The sequence below is a fragment of the Pezoporus occidentalis genome, unplaced genomic scaffold (assembly GCF_034315485.1).
Source record: "Pezoporus occidentalis ecotype Australia unplaced genomic scaffold, CSIRO_AGI_Poc_V1 ctg309, whole genome shotgun sequence".
In the NCBI taxonomy this organism is placed as follows: domain Eukaryota; kingdom Metazoa; phylum Chordata; class Aves; order Psittaciformes; family Psittacidae; genus Pezoporus; species Pezoporus occidentalis.
In genome coordinates, this window is record NW_026915041.1 from 278,519 (window position 1) to 291,710 (window position 13,192).

At 42.0% G+C, this 13,192-nt stretch overlaps 1 protein-coding gene across 7 annotated transcripts in view; it reads left to right on the forward strand.

Moving 5' to 3' along the window:
- Window positions 1-1,081: 1,081 nt before the first annotated feature.
- GRAMD2B (GRAM domain containing 2B) overlaps window positions 1,082-13,192 on the forward strand; it is a 38,488-nt gene continuing 26,377 nt past the window's right edge. For 5 of the 7 annotated variants that reach the window (XM_062627843.1, XM_062627842.1, XM_062627846.1 and 2 more), the window contains exon 1: window positions 1,082-1,285. In XM_062627843.1, the coding sequence (XP_062483827.1) occupies window positions 1,161-1,285 (125 nt within the window). In that variant the 5' untranslated portion in view covers window positions 1,082-1,160. Of the gene's footprint in view, window positions 1,286-6,224; window positions 6,324-9,707; window positions 9,746-13,192 lie in introns of those variants that run through there. The other 2 variants (XM_062627845.1, XM_062627848.1) reach the window with 2 other exon arrangements.

The following is a 13,192-nucleotide window of genomic DNA, read 5'->3' on the forward strand; positions in this document are numbered from 1 at the left end:
GAAACCAATGATGTATAGCACAGGTACTGAAGGAGGCATTAATTAAGCACATTTAACTCAGGAAAATCAGGAAGACCAACACAATTTCCAAGCAGCTTAAATACTGCTCCTAAGTACAAGCATTCAATTTTTTCTGTTTCACAGGAAATACCTAAGATAATAAAGAGGGCGTACTTCATTCTTTTTCTGCCTTTTTTCTTTCAAGATTTTTCACACTTTTGCAGAATCTTCCCTTCCAAGGAAACTGCTGCTTTGTCTATACCATTCCTTCTTAGCTATTAATGCTAACCCTGCTTTTGATAGTTACTGTTTCTCCTGTTGTTTCTGACATTTATAATTTCCTTACAGTTTGCTAAATACTGACCACAAAACACATTTTATATTTTATAACATAGTCATACAAAGAAACCAGGAACAAAATCACAAAAAAAAAAAACGAAACAAACCCCCGCAGAGAAAGACATAGCGATTTAACTAGATGTCTTTGAGCATGCAAGTAAAACCTGGGAACAGTCTGAATGAATTTGTATTGCTTCACAAACAAACTGATTTTGTTCAGTTCAGTTCTGGTGCATTGAGAATTAAAAGATTATCTGTATAATCTGCTGAACCTCAATGACTTGACTTTACTGAAGCTACATGCAAATATGTGCACCAATGCGTCACCAGAGAAGTGCAATATAATAGTTTTAACATGTCAGGACAGGTGGATATAGTCACTTCTGAAACCTAAACAATCATGTTACTCAAACTTCAGAGTGAGGTAGATAATTCACGAAGTAGAATTTATGACAGACCATGTTAAAGTTTTTTGGTACAAACATGTTAATGACACACCATTTGAGACAGTTTTTTTATTTTGCATTACCTCTTTTTCTTAATTCATTAAAACAAGTTATTGCTATTAATAATGACATTCCAAAGACACAGTGCACCTAGATTTGATTATTTTTGTTTCCAAATAAACCTATGAAGTGCATCGGAGAAAAAAGAAAACAAGCTTATGATGTCACATGAATATGTTACTCATTAACTGATTTTAACAACTAACCTGAGCTGGAGTCACAGCAGCACTGCACTTCCTACAGCAGTGAAAACTTGTGCGTTTGAAGGAGCATACTGGAACTGAACTTCCAAGCTCTGCAGCTAACTCCATTAAAATGAGGAGAAAAAGGAGTTCCTTAGAGGACTCTGTTTTTCATTCTCAAACTCAGAACAGCTTCCGAAAGTCAAGTAATGACACTCCAGTCAGCCCGACAGAGAGTTTTGGATCAGTATTTCTAAGGTAAATCCTGATGAGTTTTGAGTATACTGTATGCACTTTATTCGGGGGGGGGGGGGGGGGGGGGGCAACACAGGAGGCAGCAACAGGGGATGGCCTGTGGACAAATACTCCAGTGATAATACCCCGATGAGGAAGCTTTTAATATGAAATGGCAGTGCATGCAGAGTTGGTAATTTCACTTATGTTACTGATTGCACTGGAAAGGGGAGCACTACTGTAAAGGAGGCAATTTTGTTCTCTCTTTGCTTACACTGAAGTAGGGCTTTGAGTGCGTATAGAACTGTACACAAAGTCTTAAAATGACCTCTGCAAGGTCATCCAATACTGTCTGTGATATCTGAGTGCATCACTGCACAAAAAAAATGTAAGCTTTGAACAGAGAATTTAACAAAATGTTTTGCTGTGTGTTTTGGCCCATATGAAATGCTTATTTTATAATGCTCATTAAATTGTATTTCAAGATAAAAGCTATCATAATCACAAGGAGTATTCATAGAAGTTGAGCACTCGAATGAATACTGCTGAAGGCTTTGCTGATAGAACAATCGCAAACAGTTTCTAAGGGGAAATCTGTTTTACTTTGGAAGGCTGAACTCTTGTGGATTGTGGACTTCAATTGAGATGGGATTCACTGTAATGAAGAGCTCTGGATAAATCATGCACATTTTAGACAGCACAGACACATGAGGGAATGTGGCATCAGAGGGTTACAAGCATTTACTACTTAGCCTTCCCCATCTACTGCAGGAGTGAGACAAGGGAACATCCATGGAATTTATGTCAACTCCTTATGAATAAAATATTCAAAGTAGCTTTAGTCATTTACTAGCTCTTAACCAATTTGAAAATTCTTTACCAAGCACTATCCTTAATATCTGCTCAGTGCCCAGCCACCCCGAAGAGTGATTTGGAGGGGGCACCTCTACATGTCTTTGTGCAGCTGAATTACATTTTTGTAGCTGTGCACAAATTCTTTATGTGGGGTGATAGCTTATATCACTAATTGGGTCACAAGTATAAATAAGTCTGCTGGCCTCATTTTTCCTCTTTTGAAATGTTATTAGGGCTTTTTAGTATTTTACCTGTGTAACATCCTTTCTTCCAACTCAGATGTCAGAGATAATGTCTGTTTGAACAGAGAATAAGGAATCAGAAATTTTAATTAGAGCCCTGTCATGGTTTAAGATGAACCCAGGACAAGCCCTCAAAGGCTCTTACCTAAAATTAATCCCTTACAGCCTGCTTTTTTAAAAACATCCACATGTGGGGTTTTATGCCTCTCTTGATCTCATCCTCCAATTAGGCATGTAACACATGTACATACAGCAGCGTGTGGAGGCTTCAGCACAAGTAGGTGATGTTTAACCACTTCTAATTTGGGCAATAGAAAGTTTGCCCTCTTTTCTCTGTCCAACTCAAAACACTGGGCAGACAGATTTACCTACTTTTTTATTTACCACTTGATAACCAGTACACAAAAGAAAAGCTACTATATATGCTCTGACAGCATGTGATAAGCCCTGACAAAGAACAGAGTACTTTGCCTCAGATTTCTCAATGATCAACCTGCCTGCCAAGTAGCAAGCGGCAAGGGCAGGCCTTCTAGAAATCCAGCTCACTCAATTGCTGTTTCAGTAAGAATAATATGATCATAAAACCCTGCTGTGAAACTATACCTCTATCAATAGAAAAGATGGAATAGCAGGCTGCAAATACTAGTCAATCTAATAAGCAAATGCATGATCACAGAAGCATAGAAAGGGTTAGAAGAGACTTTAAAGATTTTCTAGTTCTACCCCTCCTGCCATGGGCAGGGACACCTTCCACTACACCAGGTTCTTCAAAGCCCCATCCAAACTGGCCAGGGAAGCTTGAACTGTCATCAAACTTGCTTTTCATGTGTTTGTCACTGCCATGATACACTTTTCCAAGATGAGCTACGTGAAAAATGAAGGAAAATGCCCTGGGGAGAAAGAAATGCAGGCTCTGCATTGTTAGGTACTATTTTCAATATGGCCCTATTTACTTAGAGCATATAGATACATCTGTGATTGCTCTTATTCATCCATGCCTGAGGACAAAATCTGACTATATGCATAAGTTTTATATACCTCTGTTTTCCACGCACTGCAATTGGCACCATGTAGATAAGCACACATTTGCCAGAATTCAGGGGGGTATTAACATTTCAGACAGGGAAGCTCACAGTTTATCACCATGGCAGCATGTTATTCCTGACATGGAGCAGAACTGATTTCAGAAGCAAATTAAGACTCTGGAGCTATAGAGGACATGTCCAGCCATGCATAATAGATGAGAGATTTGTATTGACAAAAGTATTGGCCACATGTGTATGCAGCATTTTATCAGCATGAATGTACAGACTTGCTCTGACACTACAACAAAACATTTTCCAGCAGTCCAGATGAAAACACTGGCAAAACAATAGAGATCTCAACCTCCCTTTTGGAGCCTGCCTCTGTAATGCGAGTCAATACCCTGCATTCAGATCTCTTAAAGTTTAGAAGAATCTTAAGCCTCGCAGTGACCAGCCTTCAGAATGACTGTGAAAAAAGTACACTGAACACAAGAGAATGAGATTTTTAAGCAATATACATCAGCTGACCACCAGCTGTCTTGAGTGTCACACATGGTATGTATGTTAACATCAACCTTAGCAATAATCAAATGCGGGTTGTATATCAAATACTCATTAAAAAACATCTACAGAGAGAAAATCTGAATGCACGGAACCTGTCCTGTGTCCAAATAAAACCCAGCAGAGACAAAACAATCTTCATAGTTTTTGTTACAACTTGTCATACAGTTTTTCTGTTATTCTGCTGTGCACAAAAGGCAGGTAAATACTAATGTCAGATCACAGTTTAAAAACACAACTATTGTTATTTAATTGGTTAATGCAGTGCATCAAATGAGCTGCCAAGCCAGGATTACAGTCAAGGACCCTTTTGACTCCCATTTCCATGACTTTGCATTTACAGAATATGTCTCCATACTCTACTTTTTTTCCTGGTGGTGGTATAATAATTATATAATATTATAATATTAATATATAATAATATTTTTTACCTAATATGAATGTTACTGGCAAACGCTTCACTTTCATTTTTTAACCAAGTATTTGTGGAACCAAGTATTTAGTAATGACTCATTTTTACTGTGCTGCAGGTATCAATTTAGTTGAATATAGGGGGTTTTCTACACTAAATGACTTGACTAATTAAACAGAGTGCTTTGCATACCATGGGAGTGGAGCCAGATAAAACTAAACCAGAGACTGTATTCCAGGGACCAACTAGCTCCTTTCCAGTACACGTCTCTACCACTGTGGCAGTGAGAGGAACCTCTGGAGAAGAGTGAACAAAACACTCCGTGACAGCATTTATTTCCTGCAGCTAAACCTTCCAGAGACTGAGAATATAAGCACTCAAAAGACAGTTATTTGTTCAAACACTAAAAAGATTTTTGCCTACTGTAACCCAGAATTATTCTGCTGGAGTGACTGCAGAATAGTTTGACTTGGCCTCAAAACTGGCACTAAAATAGCAACCAATACCTTTCTAATGTAATGGAAAGTCTCCAAAAATGAGATGAAGGGTAGGCAGTCACTTTACCTACTGTTTCCAAACACATTGTGCATGCCTTGGTAGCATACACTGATACGAGAATAATTCCCATGGAACCCAAGGCCTCACAGAGGTTGCTGCACCCCAGCAGAGGGTCCTGGGTCCAAGCAGACACAGGATGCCAACCCTGCCTTCCCTGGCTCTTTCAGTTTCAGCTCTACTCGCAGCCCAGACAGCTGAAACAGGGCCTATCCTATTATCACTTGGATAAATAGGGTGCCTCTATATAGCAAGAGGTTGTGTCTGGCATAAGGGGAGACAGAGACTGCAATGCAGCACCAAATCTGCTCAGGTGCTGCACAGAGGCAGCAACCAAAGTTTCACAGATGCAAGACCTAACAGGTCTGAATAATCTTTCATGTAAATTACTTCTCATTTCTCATCCAGGTATGCCTTGGTTTCTACTTTGAATAATAGATAAACATTAGTTAGTTATGTATCCCATAAATACAGGCATACGTGGTATTTGGTCTTTGATATCACTGGTGGTCATTTCTTCCATCATCACTTCTTTCTTTGGTTGAACTTTTGGTTTGGAAAGTTCCATTGGCAAGCTGCCCACCACTAGTCCAGTTCTAACTGGCCATCATGAAACATTTATCCAAAATATTTCCTTCTTGCTATTATTACTTGCCATCAAGTTCAATGTTGCTTAGATACAAAGCAGAACTAAGTTTACTTCTGAACAAAAGAGTGTATTTTATTTTGCACTTCCCTCTTTCACCAGCCTAAAAGTCAGGTGAAGGCTACGCTCATTGCTTTTTGTACAACGCCAGGTCGTTTCCCTAGCAGACAAACCAGCCCGAGCTGCTCTGGAAACAAAAAGCCACCGCAGCCAGCCGCAGGTGGAAGTGCCACATAGTCACCATAAAAATTCGTGTTAGTACAGCTGCCTGGACACTGGAATCGCTGTTTGGAATACCGCCTGTTTGGTGAGCCGGGGCAAGCAGCCCCGCGCGCCGCTCACTGGCCAGCTCGGCTGCCCTTACTTCGGGGCCCCGCTCGCTCATTGAAGGCGCCTTTTGTTCGGCACCGCGAGAAGCACCGTCTCACACAAGGTGCCGGCTGAATCATTTAAGGCACGTAACGGATGGGTCACACTGAACCCGCCTCTCGGGGCCGGGTTGGCCTCTTCTCAGCTACAGTCAGCCCGAAGCCAAAGGAACAGGATTCCACAACGCCCCACACTACACCCGCTCCCTGGCTCCAGTATGGCGGAGAGAGGACCCGCCTCGGGGCGGGGCTGCGCGGCTAAGTCCGGCGGTTGAGTTCCCCGCGGTGGTGGTGTGTGTGGTAACGATGGTGCTCGTGATCGAGCAGCGGCGCGATGCGGAGGAGCCGAAGGTGGTGCGGGAAGCTGGAAAGCGGGAGAACAGGGGCACCCTGAGGCTGTGAGTACTGACCAGGCCGGGGACCCTGCGGCCGTGCGGCTCCTACCCGGGCTGACTGCCGGGGTGGGGGAGGCGGCTGTGGAGAGACCCGAGGCGGCCGCAGGGCTCGGCGGCAAGGGCTGGCTTCGCGGCTCTGGGCTGCGACTGTGGTTTGGAGTCTGTAGGGGAGAGTTGCCGAGGGGTCTCCGCGTCCAGGCTGAAGTTGAGCACCAACACATCTCCCCTCAGCCAAGTTACGCGGTCTTCGGGAGGCGGCCCCAGTCACAGCATTAAACTCTGAAGTCGTAGGAGCAAGGCTTGTACCGCTTGGAGCAATTCCATGCAGCATCCTGGAAATCCTTCTCTGCCGTGGCACAGAAACCCAGCAGTTGTGCTTTAACGTTTACGTGCATGGCTCCAGCGGGAAGCTGTGATACTGCCCTTTGGGTGCCAGGAAAACCCAGAACTTTGTCAAAAGTTCACAAACTTTTGTACAGGCAAGATGCAGTAAAATGCAAGCTCAGCCTGACTCCTATCCCAGAGACAGGACAGACTGCTCCAGAAATGCAGTGGGTGCTTGCTTGCCTTGGCACAGTTCCCCACCATGCTTCTTGCCGAGTGTGGCCATAGCCTTATCCTGCTTTTTAGCCTGAGAGATACTGTATAAACTGAGCAGGTGAAGAGATAAAAAATACTTAATATTCTTCAAGAGGAAGAGGAGGCCTTGATGGCTGGCAAAGGCTGCTTAGGCTAGCAGATGGCAGGTAAGGAAGTCAGAAGGCTTCCCCTTCCATGGGTGGAGGTATCCCCTGCACTCCCCAAGGACACTGACTTCCTTCCTGTGATACTTGCGGATGCCAGATGTTGAAGGCTGCATCTTCTGCATTGGTCTTTGCCTTTCAGTGAAGGTCTCAAATTTTTTAAGTTTTTGTATGACATGATATGACCATTACATGAAAATCTTGCTGGAATCAAGCAGCTGTCCAGTTCTGTACCAGACTCCCAGTTCACGTGGGACTTGGTAGTACCAAGGATGCTGTTTGAGAAATTAAGCATCTGTGAAATAAGGAACTAAAAAATCTGGGTGTTTCTCCTCAAAAGGAAAAACAACAACAACAAAAACAACAACAACAAAAAAAAAACAAAAAACACAGAAACAACCTAAATTTTTCTACCCTGGGATGATTCCCCTCCCCAGAAAACTTTTATTCACAAAGATTTAAGATTAAACAGCCTCCCAGAGAAAGGAGAGCAAGCACTTTCTCCAGAAAGAAACTCCAAGGAGGTCTGTGGGTGCTTTTTATTTCCCAAGTGTTGTATCCCTGATCTCTAAGCAGGTGTATTCCCTAAGTATGTATCACAGTGAAATCTGTTGCCAGAAATAACTTGTTAGAGAACACTGGGCATCTAAGTGTCTTCTCAGTGTCCTTTATCCTGTATGGAGTAATCACATCAGTCTGAGACTTAGTGTTCCAAATGAGGCGTGATTTCTCCATCTCCTTCAGAGCTTTCTGACTTCAAGCCTTGGGTTCTGATCCCTCATGCAGAATTATGCCAGTGAACCAAATGAAGTTCTTCAGGTATGCAAGATCTGTATCAGATTTTTCTCTGTAGAACAGGACTAGAGTCCAAGCCAGTGTATAGAAAGCTTGATGTCAGAGGCATTGCACATATGTTGACTAACCTTCTGTCTTGGGTTCAGCTGTAGCAGTCATTTCTGTCCTTCGTGCAGTGCTCTGTTTTTGTCTTTCAGCCTGGGAGCAACGCTGGTGACACTGATGTTTTTATTTCTTGCAAAGTAATGTTTACTCCGCCCAAGGACTTTCTGAGTCTCATGCTTTGCAAGGGAGGAGTAGAAGCAGGGAGGAAGCAGAGACAGAACACCTGACCCAAATTAACCAAAGGGGTATTCCATACCGCAGCCCATCATGCCTAGTATATAAACTGGGGGGAGTTACCCGAAAGCCCCAAATCGCTGCTCGGGTCAGGCTGGGTATCAGTCGGCAGGTAGTGAGTGGTTGTACTTTTGCTTTGACATCAGATCCAGGGACATCTTTTTGTATGCCATCCATTTTGTATATGCACATATATCCCATATTTTAAAATACGGGATCTGAGCATGACGTGAATGGCATAAAATAAGGGGTGGATACCAACAGACAATGCAGCTACTCCAACTCCAAGCACAGCAACTACACCAACCCCAGCAGCATGTACAGCAGCTTCTCAAATCTTGACCACAACAACAGCGCAGCTACACCAACTCGAGGAATAGCTCCTCTTAGTACCCCCATTGCCCATGCCGGGCTGGATGTTCAAAGGTAGGGTCTCCTCTACACATCATGCAACTGATGCTACACAGAGTAAGTGGGCTGCATTAATTACACAATGAGCTCAAACAGGAAATCCCAGTCGTCCAGGAATTCTGGAAGTCATCATGGACTGGCCAGAGGGCAAAGATTTTGCAATGTCACCAGGTGATGCATGCTGAAGAGGCCCAACCATATAGTAAACTGTCAGAAAGTGAAAAGTGGTATGCCTTGTTTACTGATGAGTCCTGCTGTATTGTGGGAAAGCATCAGAGATGAAAGGCAGCTTTGTGGAGTCCCTGATGACAAGTTGCAGAAACCGCTGAGAGGGTGAATCAAGTCAGTTTGCTAAGGTGAAAGCCATCCAGCTAGCCTTGGACATTGCTGAAAAGTGGCCAGTAGTTTATACTGACTCATAGATGGTGGCAAATGCCCTGTGGGTGTGGTTGCGGCAATGGAAGCAGAGCAACTGGCAACGCAGAGGTAAACCCATCTGGACTGCTGCTCTATGGCAAGGTATCGCTGTCTGGGTACAGAACCTGGTGGTGAAGGTATACCATGTAGATGCAGATGTACCCAAGAGTTGGGCCACTGAGGAACACCAGAACAACCAACAGGTGGATAAAGCTGCTAAGACTGAAGTGGCTCAGATGGACTTAGATTGGCAACATAAGGGTGAATTATTTTTGCCCTGGTGGGCCCATGACACTTCAGGCTATCAGGGCAGAGATGTGACATAACTATGGGCTCGTGATCAAGGGGTGAACTTAACAATGGACACTACTGCCCAGGTTATTCATGAATGTGGAACATGTGCTGCAATTAAGCAAGCCAGGCAGTTAAAACCTCTTTTGTATGGAGGACGATGGCTGAAGTACAAATATAGGGAAGCCTGGCGGATTGACTATATCACAATCCCACCAACGTGCCAAGGCAAGTGCCATATGCTTACCATGGTGAACTCCAAGAGTTCAGACAGAATCTCGCCCGTTCCATCATTTCAGCTGTGGGAGAACTGTTCCAAGAGTTGACTGTACTGAAGGGGTTTGTTGGCCAGGAATCGAAGCCTCCCTCTGTTTTGTCTCCAGGTGTTTAATTTTTGATTGCTGAATCAGATACAGATGTAAAAGTGAGGTTCAGTTTTAACCAGTGTGGTAAATGGACTTCTCACTCACTGTGACTCTCCTATTTTAGCTGTCAATTTTTGCTGTTCAGTAGGAGGTTGGTGTGATGTAGGGGAAAGCTAGGTGGTCTGTTATGCTGCAAGCTGCAGTGTTTAGCAATACTAGCCTGAAGAGTGTGAAAAGACTGGGTAGGCAAACGAAGTTGAAACACTTTGTCTTAAACTAGAAAACTATTTAAGTAGTTGCTGGCTGGAAACAAATCTGGAATTTATTTGCCAATCCCATTTAACAGGTAGCTGGATCCTTCTGAGAAACCGTCATATTCATTTAGCTGGGAGTTAACCTTTGAAATCAAGTAACTTTGGTTTGACTAACTTGAAGCTACAGGGCAAATTGTTCAAATGAAGAACAAGGACATAATATGGGGGGTTTGATTCATTCAGAAGTGAACTCGCTACAAGTTGTATTGCTGAAGATTTATTTTTAGAAAACTTTGTAAGTCTCTGTGGTTGTGGTGGAGTTTCATTCCCTTCATGTTTTCATTCCCTTCAGCTCATGCTGACCTCTATTTAAAAAAAAACACCACCACAACAAAACCCAAAAAACCAGCAGCATTGTAGAGGCTCAGGGAATCTTACAGTGTTTTTCAAAGCTCAGGGGAGATTTAGGTGAGTACTGTAATGTACACTTTCAGGAGGTATGCTTAAAATGTTCAGTTTAGAGGTGGACTTTATAGCTGGGTATGCTTCTGCTGCTATCATAAAAGTGTTGCTGGGGGATAGGTTCTTCTGAAGGACTGATGGTGCAGAAATGTTTCAGGGTGGTGGTGTTTTTTGTTTGGTTTGTTTTGGGGTGATCTTTTGGGTTTGTTTTTTGTTTGGCTTTTTTTTTGTTGTTGGGTTGTTTATTATTGCAAGATTAGATCTGGGAAGTGATTCAGGAACTTTATACAGAAGGAGTTAAGTATGTTCACAGTGATTTAGAAAATGGGCTTCTCTGGCATGTTCGAAGGTTCCTTCCAACCCTAACTGTTCTATGATTCTATGCTTAGCAACAGTTATATCTTTGAAAAGTGTGTTGTACATCTCCGTGGGTTGTACAACCCCAGAGATAGATCTGTGTGAAAGGCGGGTGCTGTTATTATCCAGACTCAAAATAGCTATGTGCAAAAAGTTTGTCATTATGTGGAATTCCTCCCAAGCAAATCAAAAGTTCCTGAACAGAAAAAAACCTTCGAAGTGATGTTCTGTGACCATTGCATCCTGATCGATCAAAAAGGATTTGACCTTGCTTTGTATTTTTCTTTTTGTTTCTTTGTTTGTTTGTGACTTCAGAGTGTGGTATGTTGTGTTTGTTGTGGAACTGGACCTGCCTCAGCCCCAGTGCAGGGACAGCTGGTGGAACAGATGCTGTATTGTTGAAAACAGAGTGTGGTGTGTTAAGGAGAAATGGCAGAGGTATAATGAGTCTGAATTCCATGCCAGCCTCCTTCTGCTTTCGCACATACTTGCTTCTGTTGAAGTCAGTATATTATTTTTGGTTTCTACAGGTAGTGTTTGGCCTAATACAGTTAAATCTGTGTGTATTAGGGCAATGTGCTGAGTTACTGTATGGTAACATACCCCACTACGTTAAGTGGCACATTTTGTTCTCTTACAGTATAAGGTAATTTCCAGTTACTGAGTGTAACTTAAAGAAATGAGGAGGCTGGACTTCAGATTCCAGAACGTTTGGAAAGTCTTAGTGGGTGTTTTTTTGAGGGTTTTTGTTTGGTGGAGGGTTTTGTTGTTGTTTTGTTACTGGGTTTTTGCATTTTGGGTTTTTTTTTGAGAAAAAATACATTGCAGATAGTGGGGAAAATATGCTACTGAAAGCAGTGGAAAATGCTTACAGGCAGGCAAACTACATAATTCTGGGAAAAGAGGGAATGTGATTTTTATGGGTTTGTTTGCCTGATGTGTTATGCTACGGTAACAGGTGTTTCCTAGTAACTATTGATAAGTTAAAAGACATTAATTGACTGACCTGTGCTTAATCACAACTCCCTAACTTTTTTCCTAAACTTTTCTCCTAAACTGACTTTCCTAAAATGTCTCTTATACACAATACAGAGAAGAAAGGGGAGGTTATTTATTACTGATTTGAAATTTATTTCATCTTTGAACCAGATTAACTCCATTTCAGCAGCCAAACTTCTGTGGGTTGTTTTTTTTTTTTTGTGAAGGGAAAAAGATATAGGTATGTACCTACTTTATTCATGATCTGTATGTTCAGTGGTTGAAGATATTAACACATGTTAAATACCATATTTTTGAATTCTTCCTTGGTAGTTTTTTCCCTGTTTTTTATAGCAAAAGTTGTAATGCGTGATCTGAAAAGGAAAGCCTTGCAAAGTGAATCATGTAAATTAGAGGTGTGACAGAAAAGAGATTTCCACTCTGGATGACCTCCATTTGTTCATGGTGATGATTTTTAATAGCTCCTATTTTTTATTATATTCCTGTTGTTCTTTGTTCACTGTATATACATCCCTAGGTTGCAAAAGAAACTTTTTAAAGATAGTTGTGCTATGTGTAAATGCACACCATGAATCTGAACAGCCTTTTCTTTGTACTGAGCTGCCTCATTGGCTAACTTGAAATACACCCAAATGCCGGTTATATGCAGTCTGTGGCAAATGTTTGTTAGGCAACATAATACTATAGATAAGCTTTGGTCAGCAGGATTTGCTGCTGCTGTTTGACAGGTGATGCATAAACATAGTATCAGAGTATTGTCTTTTTACCACCATCTCCATAAATGTTGCAGTCATATGGTTAGAAATTATGTGCTTATCTAATAATACTGCTGCTGGGATTAATGATCTGTACCTTAGCTGTTGCCAAGACCATTCCTTTTCTGTCAGCCTTTTTAGACTTATGTTACTGTTAGACCAGAGAGATTTTGTGTTTGGTTTGGCAACCTTTACAGACCTCTTTTGTGGTACTTATTTTAACCAAAATTCATAGGTAGCTGTCTGGATCCGGCTAGGCTGATCAGCAAAAGTCTCTTAAATTATTTGCTCTGTGATGACAATATTTGTTCTGCAGATAATCAGAATACAGTAGGACAGGTTGTCTTTCCCCATTTCTTCAATTTTCCTTAAAAAGAAACTTCTTGTTTTATCTAGGAAGATTTCTGAGCTATTCAAAATTACAGAGGGATTATTTTTTCTGTAAACAAATATTTGAAACTCCCATTTTTCCTTCCAGGTAATAGAAGTGGGAGATTCCAGGAGGACATGGGCATCTGCTCCCTGCCAGCCCAGTGTATAAGGCCTCTTGTCTCTTTATAAAATGGCATAATGTGCTGTTTCATGCTTGGGTGATTGTTACAGTAATGGAATTCTGTACTGGGAGGTGGGACACCTAAATAAAATGGAGAATCAGTGGATGTATGGAGAACACAGTTGCCTCTT